Source organism: Drosophila grimshawi, unplaced genomic scaffold (assembly GCF_018153295.1).
Source record: "Drosophila grimshawi isolate 15287-2541.00 unplaced genomic scaffold, ASM1815329v1 contig_311, whole genome shotgun sequence".
NCBI classification, from domain to species: Eukaryota; Metazoa; Arthropoda; class Insecta; order Diptera; family Drosophilidae; genus Drosophila; species Drosophila grimshawi.
Genome location: NW_025063098.1, coordinates 10,506,009 through 10,528,474, shown reverse-complemented (window position 1 = coordinate 10,528,474; position 22,466 = coordinate 10,506,009). Strand labels below are relative to the sequence as shown.

The 22,466-nt window shown below is 41.1% G+C and overlaps 7 protein-coding genes across 7 annotated transcripts in view; 4 read left to right on the top strand and 3 right to left on the bottom strand.

Annotated features, from left to right (window-relative positions):
• LOC6564161 (RYamide receptor) overlaps positions 1-17,631 on the bottom strand; it is a 60,879-nt gene extending 43,248 nt beyond the window's left edge. The window contains exon 1 of the mRNA XM_032737615.1: positions 17,402-17,631. The gene's annotated coding sequence lies outside the window, so the exon portion shown is untranslated. The remainder of the gene's footprint in view (positions 1-17,401) is intronic.
• On the top strand, positions 629-1,768 carry LOC6563838 (phospholipase A1 VesT1.02). Its single transcript, XM_001989701.3, has 2 exons — positions 629-687; positions 753-1,768. Exons 1-2 carry the CDS (start codon positions 648-650, stop codon positions 1,727-1,729), a joined length of 1,017 nt encoding a protein of 338 aa, XP_001989737.1. The 5' UTR covers positions 629-647; the 3' UTR covers positions 1,730-1,768.
• Positions 2,381-3,528, top strand: LOC6563839 (phospholipase A1 VesT1.02). Its single transcript, XM_001989702.2, has 2 exons — positions 2,381-2,444; positions 2,510-3,528. Exons 1-2 carry the CDS (start codon positions 2,405-2,407, stop codon positions 3,505-3,507), a joined length of 1,038 nt encoding a protein of 345 aa, XP_001989738.1. The 5' UTR covers positions 2,381-2,404; the 3' UTR covers positions 3,508-3,528.
• LOC6563840 (phospholipase A1) lies at positions 4,956-6,109 on the top strand. The gene is made up of 2 exons (XM_001989703.2): positions 4,956-5,029; positions 5,097-6,109. The coding sequence occupies exons 1-2, from the start codon at positions 4,990-4,992 to the stop codon at positions 6,065-6,067; spliced, it is 1,011 nt and encodes a 336-aa protein (XP_001989739.1). The 5' UTR covers positions 4,956-4,989; the 3' UTR covers positions 6,068-6,109.
• Positions 7,135-8,574, top strand: LOC6563841 (phospholipase A1 VesT1.02). The gene is made up of 3 exons (XM_001989704.2): positions 7,135-7,189; positions 7,249-7,534; positions 7,591-8,574. Exons 1-3 carry the CDS (start codon positions 7,141-7,143, stop codon positions 8,507-8,509), a joined length of 1,254 nt encoding a protein of 417 aa, XP_001989740.2. The 5' UTR covers positions 7,135-7,140; the 3' UTR covers positions 8,510-8,574.
• Positions 9,214-10,912, bottom strand: LOC116805485 (peritrophin-44). The gene is made up of 2 exons (XM_032737614.2): positions 10,851-10,912; positions 9,214-10,789 (listed from the first exon to the last, which is right to left on the bottom strand). The coding sequence occupies exons 1-2, from the start codon at positions 10,882-10,884 to the stop codon at positions 9,384-9,386; spliced, it is 1,440 nt and encodes a 479-aa protein (XP_032593505.2). The 5' UTR covers positions 10,885-10,912; the 3' UTR covers positions 9,214-9,383.
• A 1,557-nt stretch (positions 17,632-19,188) lies between the features above and the next one.
• Positions 19,189-20,772, bottom strand: LOC6563843 (extensin). Its single transcript, XM_001989706.2, has 2 exons — positions 20,500-20,772; positions 19,189-20,260 (listed from the first exon to the last, which is right to left on the bottom strand). The coding sequence occupies exons 1-2, from the start codon at positions 20,627-20,629 to the stop codon at positions 19,293-19,295; spliced, it is 1,098 nt and encodes a 365-aa protein (XP_001989742.1). The 5' UTR covers positions 20,630-20,772; the 3' UTR covers positions 19,189-19,292.
• Between the last annotated feature and the right edge of the window lie 1,694 nt (positions 20,773-22,466).

The following is a 22,466-nucleotide window of genomic DNA, read 5'->3' as shown; positions in this document are numbered from 1 at the left end:
TGAAGAATCAGTGCTTGTATTAAGTGTCAGCAATGAATTTCTCAAAAGGAGTAGACATGAGTAGAAATTTTGAAAATGGTTAGCGAGGACTATAGTTTGTCTAAGTTAGGCGTATGTTAATCAAGTGTTTCGATTTTATAACAGTTTGAAGATAATTAGCATAAAATGTGTTATGATAAGCAATGTAGTTCCACATGCCACTTATAGCTGGGAATCCCAAGTGGCAGCTTTACTTATACCTGTCTTGTCAGCACATTGTAAGTTAAATGGGCAACTTTTATTCCAATTAATGAATGTCCTATATCGAAATACTTGCATTAGCGGTTTTTATTGGCAGGTAAATACCATTTCACCCCTAAATGGATGGGGCGAATCAAGAATGATATACGTGCTGTGGCTGACGCTGGTCAAGATGGGACATGGTATCCATTCAATATATATTGCTCTCTACTGCTGATATGGACACTTATCAGTAACGTTGGCGAATGCAGATGTAAGATTATGGTTTCTAACATGAAATTTTCTGATTTGAAGAGTTTAAGTGCTTGTCAAAAGCTTTAAGTGATTAGGTGCCTTTAATCGAGTGTTTCGACTATAAAAGGGCAGGCAATTTTTAAACCCTCAGCAAATATAGTTGATATCACAGAATGAAAGTATTGTGTGTTCTAGCAGCTCTGGTGGTCGCAGGTAAGCGCTATAGTTCGATTCCTCCAATCGAATACAATTTCTATCGATTAATCTTGGTCTTTCAGTAAGTGCACTGCCTATCGAGGAGCGTATTCATGGCGAGAATGGCTGGTATGTTCCCCAAATAGATGGCACCAGCGAGTGGATTGACCTGAAGGAAGCCGAAGACATTATGTCGTTGGGTGATCAGATGGATCGCAGTAGCGGGAATGCCGTGGACTTCTATCTTTACACCAGCTCAAACCCCACCAAGGGCAAGCAAATCGATGCTAGCGATGCGTCCATTCGTGACTCTCACTTCAACAAGGATCATCCAACTCGTTTTGTTATTCATGGCTGGAATGGTCGTTCCACCGACTCCATGAACACCAAAATTACGAAGGCCTGGCTGTCCAAGGGAAACTACAACGTCATTGTTGTGGAATGGGCGGGTGCACAATCCATTGACTATGCCTCCTCCGTGCTGGCTGTGCCTGCCGCAGGTGCTAAGGTTGGAGAAATGGTCAAGTACCTGCAGAGCAGTCACGGCATGTCTCTGAGCACCCTGTATGTCATTGGACACAGTTTGGGTGCCCATGTTGCGGGCTACACTGGCAAGACAGTTGGTGAAGGTCGCATCCACACCATTATTGGCTTGGATCCTGCTATGCCCCTATTCAGCTATGACAACCCTAGCAAACGTTTGTCCTCCGGCGATGCCTACTATGTCGAGTCCATTCAGACCAACGGCGGCATGAAGGGCTTCCTCAAGCCGATTGGTAAGGGTGCCTTCTATCCCAATGGCGGCAAGAAGCAACCCGGCTGCGGAGTAGATGCCGCCGGCACTTGCGCCCACGGCCGCTCTGTGACCTACTATGTTGAGGCTGTCACCGAGAATAACTTCGGCACCATCAAGTGCCCCAATTACACGGACGCTGTGGCCAAGGAGTGTGGCAGCACCTACAGCAGCGTCCGCATGGGAGCTGATTCTAACGCCTACATGGTCGCCGGCGATTTCTACGTGCCTGTGAACAGCCAAGCTCCATTCGGCAATCTTCACTAATTGCCCTTATTACAATAAACTGATTTATTTGAAAAGCAAGCATTGCCTTAATTATGGAGTGTGTGGAGGGTTGATCAACATCTATTACTTCTATCAATTCAGCATTTATATTAAATTGAAACGATTAATTTCCCACAACCAGCAGACATGAGAAGAAATAGAAAGTGCAGCTAGCGATTTCTATAGCTTCTCTACCTAAAGCTAATGTTAATCAAGTATGACAGAATGAAGATAATCTGTTATGATCATCAAAGTAATTCCAGGTGCCATTTACAGCTGTGAATACATATCGACAGATATTCTTATATCTGTCTTGTTAGCACATTATAAGTTAAATGGGCAACTTTCATTCTAATTAATGAGTGCCGTATGCCGAAATGGCCTCAATAGATGTATATGGACAAGCCAAGATTGAATATGCCAGATATATCAGACGCTGGAAAATGCGGTACAAGGTATCCATTCAAAATATTGATTTATACTGCTGATATGGGAACATATCGGTAAAGCTGGCAAATGCAGATGGAAGATTGTGATATCAAATGTGAAATCTGATTTGAACAGTTTAAGTGCTTATCAATAGCTACAAGTGATTAGCTGCCATTATTAGAGTATTGCGACTATAAAAGGGCAGACAATTTCTAAACCCTCAGCAAATATAGTTGATATCACAGAATGAAAGTATTGTTTGTTCTAGCAGCTCTTGTGGCCGCAGGTAAGCGCTATAGTTCGATTCCTCCAATCGAATACAATTTCCATCGACCAATCTTGGTCTTTCAGTAAGTGCACTGCCTATCGAGGAGCGTATTCATGGCGAGAATGGCTGGTATGTCCCCCAAATAGATGGCACCAGCGAGTGGATTGACCTGAAGGAAGCCGAAGACATGCTGTCGTTGGGTGATCAGATGGAGGATCGCAGTAGCGGGAATGCCGTGGACTTCTATCTTTACACCAGCTCAAACCCCACCAAGGGCAAGCAAATCGATGCTAGCGATGCGTCCATTCGTGACTCTCACTTCAACAAGGATCATCCCACTCGATTTGTTATTCACGGCTGGAATGGTCGTTCCACCGACTCCATGAACACCGAAATCACTAAGGCCTGGCTGTCCAAGGGCGATCACAACATCATCGTTGTGGAATGGGCGCGTGCACGCTCCTTCGAATATGCCTCCTCGGTGGTCGCAGTTCCCGCCACTGGTGCCAAGGTGGGTGAAATGATCAAGTATCTACACGATAAGCATGGCATGTCCTTGGAAAGTCTGATGGTCATTGGCCACAGCTTGGGTGCCCATGTTGCTGGATTCGCTGGCAAGACTGTTGGCGAAGGTCGCGTTCACACTATTATTGGCTTGGATCCTGCTCTGCCTCTGTTCAGCTATGACAAGCCCAGCAAACGTTTGTCCTCCGAAGATGCCTTCTACGTGGAGTCCATCCAAACCAATGGCGGGAAGCTGGGTTTCCTCAAGCCGATCGGCAAGGGTGCCTTCTACCCCAATGGCGGCAAGAAGCAGCCTGGATGTGGATTGGACCCAACCGGCTCCTGCTCCCATGGTCGCTCTGTGACCTACTATGCTGAGGCTGTCACCGAGGATAACTTCGGCACAATTAGGTGCCATGACTACGAGGCAGCTGTCAAGAAGGAATGTGGCAGCACATACAGCAGCATTCGCATGGGAGCTGATTACAACGCCTACATGGTCGCCGGCGATTTCTATGTGCCTGTGAACAGCAAGGAGCCATTTGGCAAAATCGATCTGAGGGAAAGATCTGAATAAAGTATGAAGTCAGCAACTGAATTCTGATAGTGTGTACTCGTGTATTGATTATTATTACTCGTATCTCAATCAAAATACAATGTTCGAACTGGCCACTTGGGGTCTGTTTTATTTACCTGCTATCTGTTAAGTGCACACGTACACGTCAGAGATTAGCTACAGTCTCGTTCCGGAGGGATGGTATTGAAAGGGGTTTGTTCTATTGTGAAAAGCGCATTTTATAAATACGATGGACGAGTTGTTTACGCATGCATTGCTCGTGCTATCAGTTAAATTGATTGGTTTTGAATTCATCAAGCTATGAGATTTCTGATTGCAAGCTTTGAAAAAAGCAGCCCGGGGTGCTGAATGGAGAGAACGATTGGATCTTATACAATACCACTTAACAGGGGCTACTGGAAAATGAGACAATGCTTGACGATTCGCTTATTTGTTATATCTATTAGTCTACCAAGAACAATTCCAAGGTACCTCAACAACTCAGATACAATGAGCCAGCGATTAGCAACTTTCATTTTGTTTGTCATGCATTTTTGGAAAGGGAGCTCCAAGAATGCCATGAAGGGGTGCCAGGATATCACAGGGCAAGTTCAAAATAATCGTTGACGATTGAGAACTACATGAGTGCAGCAAAGGCTCACATTATTTCTGTGTCGCACTGCTGTGGCCCAGATGATTGAGCTCTGGTGAATGAAGCGTTAAATGACGATGGACATTCTTGATGTCATTGAACAAAGTTCTGCTCACAATTTGTGGCTTTTGCGGCTGAAACGGTTTTGCAAACAGTGCAAACATTTGTGGGCACGGATCAGATAAGGACGCTCTTCAGGTTGGATTCAATCTGAATAGCAATTTACAATTTTTTTGGGTGTCGTCACAAAATTATATTTTATACAAATTCTAATTTTCTTGCATACATTTTAATTTGGTATTATTCAATTTTGAAACATTTGTTACGTTTTAATTTAATTATCATCAAGACAAATAAAACTCGATCAAACCAAAATATGTTTTTTGGCAACACCGATGTTTTGTCAACAAGCAGCCACCACCCCCAGAAGTTTTGAGATTTTGTGGACAGATTTGGCGAAAATCGAACGTCACAACAACTGATGAATGAAATTAATTCTAAACTTAAACAGTTATCTTTTAAGTTATATTTCGATTGCCTCTCAACATTTTAAGCAATGACAATCTTATTATTAAGTGGCTGGTCATATCTCAAATACCCCAATCGAACGTGAGACAGTAAGTAAAGTGTCCAAAATAAAACAACAACACAATAGTCATTCGATTTGAGTTAGCAAATATTTGCTGGCAATTTCATTGTCTTATCAGAATTGGGAGGGATGATTGCCAATCAATTGGGCAAATCTCAAGTGCAGTGCAGAGCGTGTGCGAGATTTGATTAATGCTCGTCCATATAAAGCTCTCGTCTGGAGCAATTCGGAACATCAGTTGAGTTTGACTTTGTTGAGCGACATGAAACTGTTTTTAATCTTTGCATTCTGCGTCCTAGCGGGTAAATGGCTTTAAAGGCTCCCTTTGAATCTACACAAGCTAATTGAATTTTCGTTGTTGAATCACAGCCAGCGCCGTTGATCACAAAATCAATGGAGAGAATGGATGGTACGTGCCCCAGGCCGATGGCACCTTCGAGTGGATCGACAAGGATGCCGCCGACGCCTATCTGGAGGCTCATGCTGATCGCGAGCGCTCCATGTTGAACCCCGTTACCTTCCTTCTATACACCAAGTCGAACTTGAACTCACCTCAGGAAATCAAGGCCAACAAGGCTAGCATCTCCGGATCCAACTTCAACCCCAATAACCCCACACGCTTCACCATCCACGGCTGGACTTCCAGTGCCGATGACTATGTCAACTATGGTGTCCGTAACGCTTGGTTCTCTCACGGTGACATGAACATGATCACCGTCGACTGGGGACGTGCTCGCTCCGTGGATTATGCCTCCTCCGTCTTGGCTGTGCCCGGAGTCGGTGAGCAGGTTGCCGATATGATCAACTTCCTGCGCTCCAACAACGGTCTGTCCCTGGACAATACCATGATCATCGGTCACAGCCTGGGCGCTCATGTGTCTGGTTTCGCTGGCAAGAACGTGAAGAACGGTCAGGTGCACACCATCATCGGTCTGGACCCCGCCCTGCCCCTATACAGCTACGACAGCCCCAACAAGCGTCTCAGCTCCACCGATGCCTACTATGTCGAGTCCATCCAGACCGATGGCGGCCAGCTGGGTTTCCTCAAGCCCATTGGCAAGGGTGCCTTCTACCCCAACGGCGGCAAGTCTCAGCCCGGCTGCGGCATTGATCTGACCGGTAGCTGCGCCCACAGCCGCTCCGTGATTTACTACGCTGAGGCTGTCAACCAGAACAACTTCCCCACCGTGCGTTGCGGTGACTACGAGTCAGCCGTGAGCAATAGCTGCGGCAGCACCTACAGCTCTGTCAAAATGGGTGCCACTTCCAACGCTTACATGGTCGCCGGTGACTACTATGTTCCCGTTAACAGCGCCTATCCTTATGGCAAGGGCAACTAGACTGAATTTGACAAACATTAAAGATATCTTGCGAAATTGAAATCACTTTTTTGAATTATTCATTTCATATCCAGTAGATATCTCTAACTGCAGAGATTTACCCAGACACAGTCGTATATATGTATATAAAGATTTCAGTTGCTTTTACATCTGATTACTATTCTTCACCAGTGGTCGATTTGGAAAATCATTCTCTGCATTTCAGTCTAATCGCTTTGAAGTCCAATCATACTTTTAAAATATTCATTGCATAGTTGGGTGAAAACTTATTAGAAAAGGGACGACAATCAACATTCAACATGTTGTAACTTAACCTTTTTAAATCAATGATTTATAGCAATTAAATGGTTTGATTTTAGAATTCAAAATAAACTAAAGTTTTATGATCAATGATTATCAATGTAGTGTTTCATAAGTCACCCACAAGCATTACATAGCCTAGACCATCTAGAAGGCCAATTTTCAATAACTATAATCCAATCTGAATGTTGCTTAACCTGCATGAAAGCAATGCACAAGCAATACTATAATTTCTCAAACATGATAAACTATATAATAACTTATAAACTAAACCAAGTTTGTATTTATTATTTGTACATTTTTATTATTTATAAAGTACAGTGAAAACATTCCCTATTAACTTAACCACATTTTAATCCACTAGATGTTAATCGAGCGAGATCTACAAACTTACTATAAGCTCTAAGTATAGTAGTATAGTAAATTATTTTAATAACCTCCATTTTCTTTTCAGTTCTATGCAAATTTAATAGCATACTTTTAGGATAGTCTTTAAATTTCGAGATGGAATTTGGAGTTGATTGGAAATAAAATTCATGACATAACACATATATATATTCACAAATGAATTAAAAAACCGAATCTATTTCTTATTATGCGTGATTAAAATTTAAATTTGAGTTCTAAATATGTGACGCAAATTGCTAACATGAGTCATGATCATAATGTTAATCGCTATCTAATCACGCTGCTAATCTGTTCTAAATATTTTGATTATCATTCAATTTTCTGTATATAAATTGTGTTTTAGCAGTACCATTAAACTATTTGCAATGGAAGGCATGACATTGTGGTTATTGCTATCGAGCTGTTTGCTAGCAGGTCAGTAAATCTTCTAACTGCGATTCGATCAAAGGTAAACGAGAAAATCACGATTTTAGCCAGTGCTTTGCCCATCGACGAGCAGGGAGCAGTTCGTATTAATGGCGAGAATGGATGGTTTGTGCCGCAAGTGGGTGGGGAACTGAAGTGGATGTCCTTAGACGAGGTCAACGGGCAACTGGAGGCCTATGAAACACTTAATGATCTGGATCTCGATCAGCGTTTCTCAATCAACGCTGTCACATTTTATTTGTATACTCAGCGTAATCCCAAGGAGGGACAGATCATTACGACCAACACGGAATCCATTGATGAGTCCAATTTCAACTCCGCCAATCCAACTAGGTATGTGTGAATAGTTGAAGTTGAATCTTAACCCCTGAGTGGTACTTTTAATACAGAATTACCATTCACGGATGGAACTCTAACTACAAGGATGGTGTCAACACAGGAGTGCGTGATGCTTGGTTTCTCGCCGGCGATTACAATATGATTGCCGTGGACTGGCAACGTGCTCGATCGCTAGAATATGCCTCCTCCGTAGCCGGTGCTTATACTGCAGGCCACAAGGTTGCCAAACTGGTGGACTTTCTTGTGAAAGAGTATGGCATGTCCCTGGAGACGCTCGAAGTTGTGGGCTTTAGCCTTGGCGCACATGTGGCCGGATTTACGGCAAAACAAGTGACTACCGGAAACGTGCACAAGGTGGTGGGCCTTGATCCGGCATCGCCCCTTTTCAGCTACAGCAAGCCAGAGAAGCGCTTGTCGAGCACCGATGCCTTCTACGTGGAGACCATTCAGACAAATGGCGGCACCTTGGGTTTCACTAAGCCCATCGGCAGGGCTACCTTCTATCCGAATGGCGGCAAAATCCAGCCTGGATGTAGCGGAGATCTGACAGGCAGCTGTTCCCACACTCGTGCCGTGTCTTACTATGTGGAGTCTCTGAGAATGGACAATTTTCCAACTATGAAGTGCGCCTCGTATCAGGATGCCAACAACAAAAATTGTGGTTCTACCTACAGCTCGATTCGCATGGGTTCGCCAGTAAACGAGCTTGTGGCCGTTGGTGAGTACTATGTGCCCGTAAACAACGTGTATCCTTACGGATTGGGTGACCCAGCTGAGAGCACCACAGCAAACCCGCTGCCCACAACGATTGTAGATACGACTACATCTGATGACGATGTCGTCAGTTCCACAACACCAGCCATTGTAGTAACACCAACTCCCCCGCCCGAGGAGGGGACTGGTGACGGAAAGAAAACGAACATTTATGTCCTGAATTTAATGTTCGTTTATGCCCAAATTAACAAGTAGGGTAACTAAGTAAGAGAAAGCCCTCGGGCTTTTACTCTCACTAATAAAGTGCAAATGAAATCGAACTTCCGTCTTAATTGCAGACTGTAGCCTTTGATGTGAGTTCCGTAGTACAAATGTGCCACGCCTATCGTCCACCTTTTGTTATCTGTTTTCATTTAATACGGATCAATTTGCGTCCGGCCTCTTCGCTGTTATCGAAAGCACTTTGATGTATTTTATTGCAAGCCCAAAGGCAGCAGTTGGGATATAAAGCTGCACTGCGGGAATACTCTTAATTAAGAACAGATTTGTTCGCATTCACTGAGTAGCAAGCGAGTATATAGTCACGTGCAGCAGTCTGTCAGCCTGTCTCGTCTGCTTGGATATACAATTGCCAATCTCTTTATTCCTAATTAGGCTACAGTTGATTTAATGCCGAGCATATTAATCTTCTTACAGTTAATTTTGTTGAAATAAAGAAACGATTCCTGGCAAAAGTTGCTGATATTTAGGTAATTGTTAACAGCTAGTTAAAGCCATTTGATTGCGAACAAATGTTATCATTATTCCATTAACAAAATACTAACTACTAAAGTCCCAGCTGTTCCAAAAGCAAGGCCATCAAAAACTTTGGCCTTTAGGCCAACGAACATATGATACTTTCCGACAGACCAATGAGCAAACTTATTATTGCCCATTATACCCAAAGAGAATACTTTTGGTTTACATATGTATCAGCACAATCGGTCTGTCTGTAGGCATACATTTATTTGACTGTAACTTAATTGGTGTAAATGTGTGAAAAGATAATCAACTTGGATGGTTTATTATTAACTTCTTTCATTAATTGGATAATAGACAGAAAACAGGGTGTACCTAATAAACCATTGGACTAACACTCTCCTTCTGCGCAATTATTCGACAACGAAGCACAAACCCCATCAACGTCAATAATGCAGCTCCCCAATGGGCTGTCAAAGTAACTGCCAGATGAACATAGCCTCTTTTTCAGTTCACCATTGATGCACTCCAAAAAAGCGGAGCAGTCTTCAAAATCCTCCTTAACTTCACCTTCTGTGCAGTTTTCAGGTGTGGTAGTACAGATTCCATTCTCACTGTGGAGACAGACTTTCAAGGTGGAATTGAAATATTTACCATCGCCACATTTGAAAGCTATCAGTTTTCCACTAATGCATTGCAAGAAATCATTGCAGCTATTAGGACCCTCCTGAAGTACACCTTCTAAACATTTTCCAGTTGTTGCATCGCAGATTCCATTCTTATCGATTATACAAACTTTCAACGCTGGATTGAAATAGCTCCCATCAGGACATTTCAATGCTATCAGTTTTCCATTAATGCATTCCACGTAGCCGTCGCAGTTGTTTGGATCCTCTTGAAGCTCACCTTCCAAACATTTTCCAGTTGTTGCATCGCAGATCCCATTCTCATCGATTACACAGCTTTTCAACGTAGGATTGAAATAGCTCCCATCAGGACATTTCAATGCTATCAGTTTTCCATTAATGCATTCCACGTAGCCGTCGCAGTTGTTTGGGTCCTCTTGAAGCTCACCTTCCAAACATTTTCCAGTTGTTGCATCGCAGATCCCATTCTCATCGATTACACAGCTTTTCAACGTAGGATTCAAATAGCTCCCATCAGGACATTTCAATGCTATCAGTTTTCCATTAATGCATTCCACGTAGCCGTCGCAGTTGTTTGGATCCTCTTGAAGCTCACCTTCCAAACATTTTCCAGTTGTTGCATCGCAGATCCCATTCTCATCGATTACACAGCTTTTCAACGTAGGATTGAAATAGCTCCCATCAGGACATTTCAATGCTATCAGTTTTCCATTAATGCATTCCACGTAGCCGTCGCAGTTGTTTGGATCCTCTTGAAGCTCACCTTCCAAACATTTTCCAGTTGTTACATCGCAGATCCCATTCTCGTCAATTACACAGCTTTTCAACGCTGGATTGAAATAGCTCCCATCAGGACATTTCAATGTTATCAGTTTTCCATTAATGCATTCCACGTAGCCGTCGCAGTTGTTTGGATCCTCTAGAAGCTCACCTTCCAAACATATTTTATTCGCTGAGATACATTCGAAATTCACATCGACACAGCTTTCATCTGAGCACTTCTGTTTTATACGAACTCCATTCAGACATTGGAAATAAATACCACAGTCATCAGAGTAAATATCAACTCCACCCCCACTACCACAGTCGCCCCTTTCACCGTTTGCTTGACTAAGAATTGATAGGGATGTGATGAGCAATAAACAAAGGACTAACCAATGGAGAATATTATTAGAAGTCTTCTTGCTAAAATTCCACAAGTCCCTACTCACCATGGTAGTTTATCCAAACTAGTCGCCTCGACATTTTCCCAGGTTTAGAGAGTTACAATTGCGTTCACTTTGACTTTGGAGCTGCTTTTATACTTCTTAAGACAATTAACAAATACTTGCAATGTTTGGTATTCTTATCATTTGATGATAACAAAATGCTAATATTTATTCAAGCTGTTTAAAAGTTACATGTCCCCACTCATTGAAAAGTAAACAAATTGTCCCAATTGACATAGCAAATAACACAATAAAAATAGCTAACAAAATATCATTTGTTTTATTCCCATAGCTAATAATAAATAAAAGGTTTATAGGGAAAATAAATGTAAATTGTTGAAACAAATAAGAAAAATATCAGAACCCTTACGGCATTGCAAAGTCTTAAAAAAGAGGAACCACTAAAAATGTTTTCAGATTTAATAGCCGAAAGCCAAAAGGTTATGAACCGAAACGGACCTGATGACTTTGGTCGTCTTGATAAAAAATTCATTTGAAGCAAAAGAAATTCAGGCAAGAGTGAAATTGTATGAATTACCTGAAATTTGAGTTATTTGCATATTTCTTTCTTTTACTATTTCACTTAGCACAGCCGAGCTGGGGTCGTTGTCTCCATTGGCCCCAACGACACACCTTTATCACACCAGCTTTCCCTGGCGCCAGACCATCAATAATGCATGCCACAATATTAACATGCCTAACGGCACCGCTGAGCTTTTCTTGCTTTCGCTGAAAAGGTCAACCAGCCCAATAACCCAAAGGCGCTCTGTGCAACGCACAGGATCAGGCGAAAATTCACCCCATGAACAACCGGTTCGACGCTTAAGAGTTCATTATTCACATTGCCCGGAGATACGAGTGCTTTAAACGGATGTGCTTACGGCAGGCTTAAGCCTGTAAGCCCAACTGACTCATACCTCCTCATTGTTGCCAGTGTTCATTTATCAAAGCACAAGAAGTACCTTCATTTCTGTATCTCAATTTTTTTTTTTATTTCTGACAAGTGGCTTGTCAATCACTTGTAGCTGTCAACAAGCACCTAAGAATCTCTCCTCTCTGATAAGGAAACATAACATTATGTTTTTTCAGTAGGATGACAAATAGGAGTGTTGAGCATTGTAAAAAATATAAAAAAGTTTTTAGTCTATGACTGCCTGTCTATAATAATTTAAAGTCCCTTTTGTGAATCTTTAATTCGAAAATACTTTGAAACGTTCTTACTGAAACTAAACGTAGGATTGGTTTATTTTTGCATCTGTATGGATATATAATGCAACGCATTTATACAGTTGTTTATTAAATATAGCGGAATTGGACCGATTTTCACAGACAAATAGAAAATACTGTAAGTGTAGGTTTTAGTACATTTTACCATTTTGGCTGCACTGCCAGAGCATCGGAGCATTGGCTTGAATGTTATTTATGGTGACGGTGTCGTCATAATATTTGACAAATCGACCATGGGAAGAGGTTCATCTCGGAAGTATATTTCATTGCTCATCCTTGAATAACAAATCACGTTTTATGATTGCTGCTGAAGTTCGAAGTAAATACGGATGAATGCGTTCGCTTTATTCCCTGTTTAATAGTGCGAGTGGACGTTGTGTAAAGTGAAAACTCCACAGGATCATAAAAAAACAAACGATTACCAATCACTGTGCTTCGCAACTGCTCAACATCTACTTTATGGCTATCCATCCACTTGAAGGTGCCACTCATTTGATTCTGTTCGGCTTCGGTATTCAGTAAAAGGCGTAAGCATCTGTCTTAGGGCGACGGATGATGGCGAGTCCAAAAATAAGAACAGCTTTCATGTTGCCAAGGTTTAGGTGATATGTGGAAAGCAATTTTTTATTTTTAACATTGCCAGCCAAGTTGTTGTAAACACTTGAAGCTCCACTTGAAGTGACACTTCATGAAAGTGTCTAAAGTTAATTATGTTGATAAATAAAATCCATTTTGCAATACAACTTTTAATCAATGCCTTAATTAATAACATATTTAAGGGTACTTACTACCCGTCATTGATTTGCTATTCTTTCAACTTAAAGCTTCTCAAAATTAGTCTGATTCTGTGATAAACATATGTATTGAATTTTCACTTTGATCTTTAGAAATTATTTTGTGGCCAATAAGTTGAACATCAAATAAATTCCACCAAATTCCATATATTCAACTAAATAGGATGATACAAAAACGAGTAATATTAATAAAAATAAATCAAAACACGAGCAGGAATGTTGAATATAAAACATAAAAACTACCGTACAGCATTATTAACCCCATATACACAGGGAATGGGGAAATTAACTTGCAACCAGTGAGAACTTTGTTTAACCGCCTCCGGTATTCACTTATAGCATAGTTGAGCAACAATCTATGTGATTCGTTAGCTTCAGACCGTGGTGCACCAGCTTCCCTTGAGAAACACTTGCGGCTTTTGACCTCTTGCTGACTGAAACCATAAATTGTCCTTTTTTGGCTTTTGTCGCAAAAGTCAGGCAACTAAACGGACGTAATAAATTCGAATGCTGTTGGTAATGATTTTTAAAACGAAGTCATCTTACTATTTCGAGAACTTTTGGTTTTTGTTGTTTCTTGGTTTTCTTTTTGGCCAACGGATGCGACTGTTTGAGTGCCCCTGAAGCTAATGAGGGTCGAAATAGTCTGCCACAGTCTGGTCATTGGTGGCACAAGTCACACAAATGTGTCAAATGTGCTTTTGTTCTTTGGTCCCCATTGACCTGGCAGTGGGATATGGCCAAATGGCAATGGTTAGCCTTTGTAGGGAGAACATTTGCAGCAAATGGAATTGCTTGCTGCCCTTTTAAATGAATTGTTCTGGTAAGTGATGCTTAGGTAAAGGTAATCAGGCTCTAGATTTATATTATTATGCTTGAGCAATCCTTTGGACAAAAATGCTATACAGCTGATGTCTCTCACGACTCACCAATAAAGCCGGCACTTGTGAATTTCGCCTACTCATGTCTTCAGCTTGGCTGAATCTCAATGGAAACTAAAGGCAGTGAGAGACCAACTACTTATGCTTTTCAAAAGGTGCTGCGAAGCAAAAAGATGCTCTTCAAGGTGCGTACAAATCCCATAAAATATCGAATTTACAGAAATAAATATATGATTATACTTTATTCTATAGAAAGCAACTGGCCAGCAACGCCAGTCAAGTGTGCAGATCAGGGTTATGTGTTGCATGCCTCAGTGCCCCACAACACAAGGATGTAAATATTGGAATGATGCAAAATGCCCGAAAGGAATAATTGGTATATATAAGAGGCAAGACAAGACAAGACAGAAGTCTTTGTGAAAACGGCATTTCACAAAGGAAAATAAACAAATTAAATAATAAGTGGGGCCAAAGATATATTCAAAGATTTTTTAATGTAACTGTAATCCTTTTATTCGTTTTGCAAGCAAGCTCAGCTCAAGTCAGATTAAAGCGCCCAACCCAAATGTGAAACAATACAATACCGAAAAGATGTACTTATGCCTATTTCGCATAATCCGAGTTGCCTGCCCAAGACTACAAAATGCGCAGAATTTGTTTTCCAAACCACATTTAAGAAATATTAAAGTGAGTTTTGCCTCAAATGCTGGCCAAGAAAAATGCTAATAGTAGACAGGAAGAATAAGTTTGTTTGGCATCAAAAGCAACGCAGATAGAGATAAGAATCACAAAATAAGACGAAACTTTGGGACTGCCAGGCAAAACTAAACAAACTTGAATTATGCAGCAGAGCACAGAGTAAACTTTGTCAAGGAATTTTTAATATAGCCGCTTAAAACTTGTTTAATTTTTGGCTCTATTATCGTCTCCTTTGGCATCTAAATCCATCAGGATGGCAAGCCACTTGCATCTTGCATATTATTTTTGGTGCAATTTTAAAAGCTGCTCAAAATAGTCACACAAACTACGTAGAAAATAGCTGGCTTTTTCCCTCAATCTCTCTCAATCTCTGTCTCCTCAGTATATGAAAGTATATCAACTATTTGAAAGTTCTTTTCACTCATGTAGGGAATTCAATTTGTTGCTGTCTCTCTAGGTATCTGTCAGTTTTCAAACGTGTTTTTACATTGAGTTAAGTGCTTTGAAAAAATAATCCTAAAATGGGGTAGAAGCGACAAAAAATAGAGACGACAACCAAACAATTTCTAATAAGCTCAGCAAATTTATCAGGTTTTCTATGCTTTTACCATGGTTTATGGTTTTACTGATTTGTGTGTAAGTGCTATAAAACACAAAAATTCAACGGCTGAAATTTCAACGAGCTGTGCGCCAAACTTTAAAGACTTAACTATTCTTGCTGAAAATATGATAATTAATTGAATACATAAATTTTTATGTAAACTGCACGAAAGGCAATTAATTATCTGGTTCATTTTGACGAGCAAAGCAGCTTACTTAATGGTAAATGCTGTTAAATAAACATAACAAACTTAATGCAACAATTACGTTAATTCATTAATTATTTAATCATTAAAAGCCATTATTGCATATGAATGTTTATTTAATGTAAATGTTCAGTCAACTAAATGAAATTCAATTCAAGAATTTGAAATTAGATTTTCGTTGTGAAATATTCAGTTTCCGTTCAACCTATTCAAATCAATTGTCACGATCTTCCACTTGAATGATTAATACACCGAAAGCGGAAACTTTACATCAATTTTATTTTCTTTTTATATTGCTGGTGAAATATTATTAATAATGATAAAGATGCCCAAAGATGTGAAGTGAATTGCAGGAAACGCTATAACATTGATGGAGTATTTTATTGATTTAAGTAACGAGCGAGCTCTAAATAAATTGAAGCAACAGTTTATATGGTATATGTAAAATATGCGACAGCATGTGGGATCCATTTATTTACAGGCGTGGCATCAAAAAAACATGCGACAAGCAGTAAAATCGGAGACAAACAGATGAACGCCCTCATGACACGCGTTGACATTAAAACGATACATAAACCAGCAAAGTGTCGTGCTACCAAATAGCCCTGGCAAACAAAACAAAAGAAAAAAAGCACAAAGGCCACTTAAACCGAGCGTCGAACGCTTAAAGCCCTAAAGCCAAAAGGGGCATTGACTGTCGTTAGGCGCCAGTTCAGCAGAAACTATTGCTGGCCGTTAAGCCGACTGGAATCAAAGGGTAATTGCTGATAAAATATATACGCTCACCTGCAGCACCAAACAACAACAACAACGACAAAACTAGCATATGTGAGCGGACTCAAACAAAACCACAACACAAAAAAAAAAAAACAACAAAACAAAAAAACAAAATAAAATTGCCAAAGCAGCGAGAGCGGCGAACTTTCATGTGTCGCCCCAACCTCAACTCATAATTTATAATTAGCTAACTGTTCACTTTTCTGCCAGCTGTCACCGAATGCTCACCGAGGCATACATGGAGGATAAGAGCAATAAAAAGGCTCATTTTATTCAATTCCCAAAGCTTGAGTAGGATCAACATACAAAATAATATCAAAATTTGCAACGCCACGTTGCGTATGTGTAATATTTCCATCCACATTTACTTTATCTCACTTCCCAAAAGTTCAAAATTCATGTGAAAAACTTAATATAAATTGCACGTTGCTGATTGAAACCTATATCCGGGATGCTAAGCGAGCTCATCAAACGCACTTTACTTGCTACAATGGAGAGCAATCAACAAATGCTTATTTCAGGGAATTGTGAAAAATGAATTTTGCTAGCTTGGACAGCACAATTGTAGTTGGATTGAATTGAACCCTTTTTAAACAATTGACAGTATTTGCATATCCAAGCTGCTAAATATACAAAGCCGATGAAAACAGTTTTTCTGCTAGCTTAGATTTCAATGCTGCTCGCTTCTGACGCATTTACGTTTGTCAACAGAAAATCTAATTATTTATTCGATATTTTTTCTCATGGCACTCGAAAGAGTGATATAGTTTAGTGATAGACAAATTAGACACCAAATAAAAAACCACAAATTATTTTCGATACAAAATGACATGCGAGAAATGAGTTTTGACAATTAATTTTTGTAATAAGTGGTTCAGTGACATGGGTCGAACATAAATGTCTGTTCGTTTAAGTTCTCCCTAGGGTCCGTCGTAATTTACTAATCGAAACATTAAAATGGGAGACTGGCACGTGTTAACTGCTGACAGCAAAAGGAAAAGTTAACTGACAGCTGTCTGCTCAAATCTCACGCACAACCCCCGACGGAAATTTAAATTCATTGTCTTTCGCAATGCGTGATGGCAACAGAGTTCGCGAATTTTCATTGAAATGTGACGTGTTTTGCGGACGTATTGCGAAAGGCCAACAGAGCAATCGTCGAGTACAAGTTACCAAAAGTGCCACCTTAGTAGTTAAGTGCCCCTTATCAAACTCAATTAATGACATTTATGTAGCGCCAACAGCCTAGGGAAACACTCAATGAGAACAACCGAGAAAATATCGCATCAGGAGGTTGAGTTTGTTAGCACTCGAATAGTGTTTTCGAAAAGGTGTTTGAGGTGTGTGTGTGTTTGTGTGCTTTTACTTACCCCTGCTGGACACCACTGAGTCAGGCTGCCGGAGTCCCAAGTGACGAAATTAGCATTTAACGACAATGTCAATGCCAATGCCAGTGCTAAACAATGTTTGCCTAAAGCAAACAGCCAACTGACCCGACGATGACATTCAGATAAGTAAGTATGCAAGTAAATACTTCGTGCACAATTTCACACTTGCATTTGCACTCATTTATTGAACAAACGAGAACACAATAAATTGTTGCACACACACACACACAAACACATACATATATATATATATATATATAGAGAGAGAGAAACACACACACGTATATATATATATGTATATATAAACGCAGAACACGCATACGACGCGTCGGCCGCTCGCACCTTTGGTAATTGCAGCGTCTTGATAAACAGTTAATTAATTGCGGCGTTTATTGTTCGCATTGTTCGCATTGTTCGCGTGCTGTGCCCATTCAAATCGCCAAATCGCCAATTCGCCAATCAAAATAAACAAATCGAGGGAATTGCGCTTCTGTGCGACTCTGAACAACAATACGCCGAACGCTAAACGTTGAAAAACGCGCTAAATTGACGGCTATGCTGCTACTTGCAACTTGGGGCAGAGCCAGTGGCAGACGCGCCGTTGCGAAGCACACGAAACCAAAATACGAACTGAGTGGAAAACCCGTGACTGGCGGCAGCGGAAGCGGTCCCACTGACTGTGACTGGAGATCAGCCGTCAACGAAGTTCTAAATGGCAAAATGTGGCGCTGCACGAAGTCGTCGAAGACGAGTTCGGAAAGCAGCCTTCGGCCGCATGTTGGCAACACACACGCTGCGCAGTTGCTCGAATTTTGGCGCCAATAACCAATGTTGCACAGCAACATGTGGCGCCTTGAGTTAGAATGTTGCCAAGCCAATTCACGAGTTGTGTTTAAATATTGGCATGAATAATTGTGCTTTCGAATGCTTTGAGATGTGCTACAATCAAATGTCATTAAAAATACATTTCTAATTTTGTATACATTTGAATTAAGACAATAATTAGTTAATTTGTGCTTAGTAGTGTTTTCCAAACAAGAACAAAAAAACAAAAAACAAAATTTTGAAGAATTGCGTGAATTCTTAATATTTTTGTATGCTTTTTAAGCACACCCCGAATATAGTTTACTCGTCAATATAAATAGATTTATGTTTGTTTATTAAACGGCAATGATAAATGAATATACTGTCGAACAAATAATTTAAAACGAATTTGGCGCAATGCAAATAAATATTGGTGCCAAATGGTTTTCCCATTTTAAAAATAGTCCAGAGTTAAATCACAGAAATAATTGAACAAAAATAAATAAATAAATAAAACTCTATAAAAAAAGCTGAAGCAAGTGTTCGAAAGTAAATTGTTCGAAAAAGAGGAAGTGGCAATTAAACATTTAAATCACAAAGCACAAACATTACATTACAATCTGCAGATCTCGATGCGTGAAGCTGTTTCAAAATTAACAAATCGTAACCAATTACACGAGCTGTAAACGATGTGGCTTCACAGCCTGAAGGTCAAGTTTTTAAATAGCGGCAGGGTCAATTGTCGTTAACGTGTTAATGAAAAGTTAAAGACAAACACGCTTTGCAAAATTAGCAAAAAAAACAAAAAAAAACAAATTAAAATAAAAACTGCACTTGTGTCTTTAGTAAATTCGAATTTTATTGTCTACAACATTTTAACAAACAATTTAACAATTTTATGAAAAGCAACAACAGAAGGGAAGGGGTCGGGTGGGGGGGGAGGGTTGTGAAAGGGTTTACGTGTGTGTGTGTGTGGGAGTGTAAGTGAGTGTGTGCTGCATGTGGGCGTGTCTTATGTGGCACTCCATTTAGACTAAGTAGTAGGAGTAGATTTTCCTACTGCCAATGATTACTTGACCTTCTTGAGGAAGTAGCGGCTGGGAGGACCATAGTTGCTGGCAGGCACATGGGCAGATGTGGGAGCGGGCGCATCGATGGACAGACGCTGCTCGGGCTCCTCGACGATGATGGGCGCCATGGAGGGTTCCTCGATGCCGAGGGAAGCGGGTGCCGTTGCCGGGGGCAAATATTGATGGGCGGGAGCGGTTAGCGTTGTCTGGACTTCCTCGCCGGTGTAGGCGGCTGCTGTGGGCAGACCGTAGATGGAGGAGGGCACAGCAGCAGGCTGTTCCGGCTCGGGTGCAATGGTGGTGGGCACAACATCAACCACATCAGCCAAGGGCGCAAAGTTGTCGGCGATGGCCTGGCGGGGATCCATATCGGCTGGTGGAGGTCCATAGACAGGCACCTCCTCCTTCTTGGTCTTGTACTTGATGAAGTAGACCTCGGGTTTGGAGGGCTTGGTGGGTGGCGGCGACGGAATGACAATGTCCTGATCCTGATCGGGCTTCTTGTGCAGCACATAGATCAGAGTCTTCTCCTCGTTCTGTGGTGGCGGTGGCACAATTGGTGCACGCAGCGCCGGAGCCGATGGTGCCTTAATGAACACAATCTTGTAGTGCTTCTGCTTAGGTCCCAGCTCATGATGCACACGCGGCTGCACAGCATCCTCCTCCTCAAAGTCCTTGGGCGGCACATGCACATAGATGTGCTTATGCACCCGCGTCTCCTGTGGAGCATTATTATAGCCACTGGCATGCTGAACGCCGGACAAACGATGCGCCATGTTGTAGGAGTCATCATAGGAGCTCAACGAGTCCACAGCCGGTGCCAGTTGCTCATCCTGTTGTGGCTGCTGCTGTTGCTGCTGCACTGGAGGCAGATAGTTCATTTGTGGTGCAGCTTGTGGCGCGGCAAAGTTGGCAAACGATTGTTCCTGTGGCAGCGACTGATAGATGTGTGACGCCGCAGAATGAGCTGTCAAAGAGAAAGATCGAGGAAAAGGGTTGAGAGATAGAACAGAATGCTTTATTCACATATTTGGGCTTCTGGGTTTCCCGCAAAACTTGCAACAAATGTTGCAACTGTGATATTTTAGATTACATTTTGATTTTTAACCATTTGATTGATCATTTTATTTGAAAATTGAAAATTCCTTTGAACGATTTTCGAATTTGTGGAGTGTGCAGAGTCTGCATTAAATAAATAATACTCACCATTTAAAGGCAGCGCGCGCTGGCTCTGCTGCTGGGGTAATCCATAGTAGGGCGAGGGAGGCTCAGGAAGTGCCTGGACAGAGCCCAGCAGGGCGATGAGGCCACCAACAAAGACCGATAACACACGCATGGCAAACACTTTAGTCTTTGGATCTCTTTGCTTTTTTTTCTTGCTTTTCTTTAATTTAGATTGGTTTTTATTGCTTAGGTTAGATCACGTAATCCTTGTTGGCTGTTCGACTGGTTGGTTGGTTGGTTGGTTTGTTGGTTGGTCGACTTGCTCACACTGTTTGTTTGTTGTGGTTCGATTGGAAAGCGCAAGTCTCGACTGATGCCCCACTGAACTTGGCGTCGGGCATTTATATGATTCGATTGGGAGAGAAGCAGCCGCAGTCGAAGCAGACGAAGAAACAGCCAACCAAACAAGCGATAGCCAGCAACACGCTGAGCGCAGCAGCGACGCAGTCAAAAATCTCATTACAAAAGGCCTCAGCCAAAATGAATTTAATTAAACATCAAAAGAGGCACACACACACACACACACACACACACACATACTATAATTACGCTCGCTCTGAGCAAAGATAACAACAAACAAAAAAGAGTTTTTTTGGAGCATAGCAGGAGCCAAGCTTGAGCTTAAGAAAAAATGAAAAATGAGAGACGCGTGTCTTTTGATGTCGCCAAACAGCTGAACAATTGGAGCAAGTTGAAAACTAAATGGCATCGAATTCACAACAATAAATGGAAATACATTTATCTGCCGCTAATCGAGTGCTGTTGACTCGGTGTTGGGTCAATCGAGTGTGGCCAGGGTGGCCAGCCCGACGTGGCAACGACACCAAGAAAGCCACCTCAACCTCAACCTGCGTAGCCGTCAGGTCGCCTCGAGATGCCTAAACGGTGGTAAAACCACATACACTGAGAAAACGGACGAGCTGCCAAACTACAAAGGCACTTGTAAATATTGATACAAGACGAGGAAGAGGCACAATAGATCCAATTGGTTGCAATGTTTCGAAACTTATTTAATTTAAATAAAAAGAGTACAACAATTTTTAGACAACATTTTTTCATTTTCATTTATAAGCTCACATTTTTAACGAACTTAAAATATATATAAATTGTTTTTATTTTCTCTTCGTAAATTCGTTTTGCACTTCTTTAATTCTATTATATAAAACAATTTTAATTTAGCTCAGGGAAAAAGCGTATCAAACGAAGATTTCCAAGTTCGAATAACATACATTTTAGTCTTGTAAATAAGTCACTTAGGTCAGTCAAGCAAAGCTATTAAATTATATAATTTAATTGTATCTCATTATAGATTGGGATCTGGATTTGATTCAATTTATAGTTGTGACCCTCTGTACATAAAGAAACAAGTATAAATTTATTGAAATACTATATTATTGCTATCAGTGTTTATAGGATTATATTCTTACAACTATAATAAGTAAATGTGCCAAATTCGAAGCCAATATTATTTTCTGTGTGTAGCAGATGTATCTTACGGATACGTACACATCAACCTTCGCATGAGTGTGCCAAGTGTTATTTTCACAATTGGAGCGCACTCGAAAATGTTGTCTTAAAAACGAAAGTGACCCACGATTACAAATACAGCACTGTTGCCAGCCCCCATCCCTGGCCCACGTGCCGAGTCAGAGTTCCCCCCGTTGAATAAGTTCATTCATGTTGGGCCAGCATTGACTGCTTGCATCGATTCAGTTGAACCGATAATCAAATATTTGTACTAGGCAAAAGTTTTGGCAATGCTTAATCGAAGACAAGTGTTTGGCAGAAGATTGCTTGTTAGACAAGGTCGTTGAGCATACGCCAAGTACGCCCAGCTGATTGTCAAAACTGTCAACTTGGCAACACTCACTTTCAACACCAACAACTGCTGCTGTTGCTGGCTGCTGTTGCTGGCTGCTGGCTGCTTTACAATTACGAAACAATCAAAA

Excerpts from the sequence above, each read along its gene's own strand:
- LOC6563838 (XM_001989701.3), top strand. The coding sequence starts at position 648 with ATGAAAGTATTGTGTGTTCTAGCAGCTCTGGTGGTCGCAG. Across the intron at positions 688-752 it reads AGCAGCTCTGGTGGTCGCAG|TAAGTGCACTGCCTATCGAG; the intron begins GTAAGCGCTATA and ends TTGGTCTTTCAG.
- LOC6563839 (XM_001989702.2), top strand. The coding sequence starts at position 2,405 with ATGAAAGTATTGTTTGTTCTAGCAGCTCTTGTGGCCGCAG. Across the intron at positions 2,445-2,509 it reads AGCAGCTCTTGTGGCCGCAG|TAAGTGCACTGCCTATCGAG; the intron begins GTAAGCGCTATA and ends TTGGTCTTTCAG.
- LOC6563840 (XM_001989703.2), top strand. The coding sequence starts at position 4,990 with ATGAAACTGTTTTTAATCTTTGCATTCTGCGTCCTAGCGG. Across the intron at positions 5,030-5,096 it reads TGCATTCTGCGTCCTAGCGG|CCAGCGCCGTTGATCACAAA; the intron begins GTAAATGGCTTT and ends GTTGAATCACAG.
- LOC6563841 (XM_001989704.2), top strand. The coding sequence starts at position 7,141 with ATGGAAGGCATGACATTGTGGTTATTGCTATCGAGCTGTTTGCTAGCA. Across the intron at positions 7,190-7,248 it reads ATCGAGCTGTTTGCTAGCAG|CCAGTGCTTTGCCCATCGAC; the intron begins GTCAGTAAATCT and ends TCACGATTTTAG. Across the intron at positions 7,535-7,590 it reads AACTCCGCCAATCCAACTAG|AATTACCATTCACGGATGGA; the intron begins GTATGTGTGAAT and ends CTTTTAATACAG.
- LOC116805485 (XM_032737614.2), bottom strand. The coding sequence starts at position 10,884 with ATGTCGAGGCGACTAGTTTGGATAAACTACCATG. Across the intron at positions 10,790-10,850 it reads AGTTTGGATAAACTACCATG|TCCTTTGTTTATTGCTCATC; the intron begins GTGAGTAGGGAC and ends TCCATTGGTTAG.
- LOC6563843 (XM_001989706.2), bottom strand. The coding sequence starts at position 20,629 with ATGCGTGTGTTATCGGTCTTTGTTGGTGGCCTCATCGCCCTGCTGGGC. Across the intron at positions 20,261-20,499 it reads GCGCGCGCTGCCTTTAAATG|CTCATTCTGCGGCGTCACAC; the intron begins GTGAGTATTATT and ends TCTCTTTGACAG.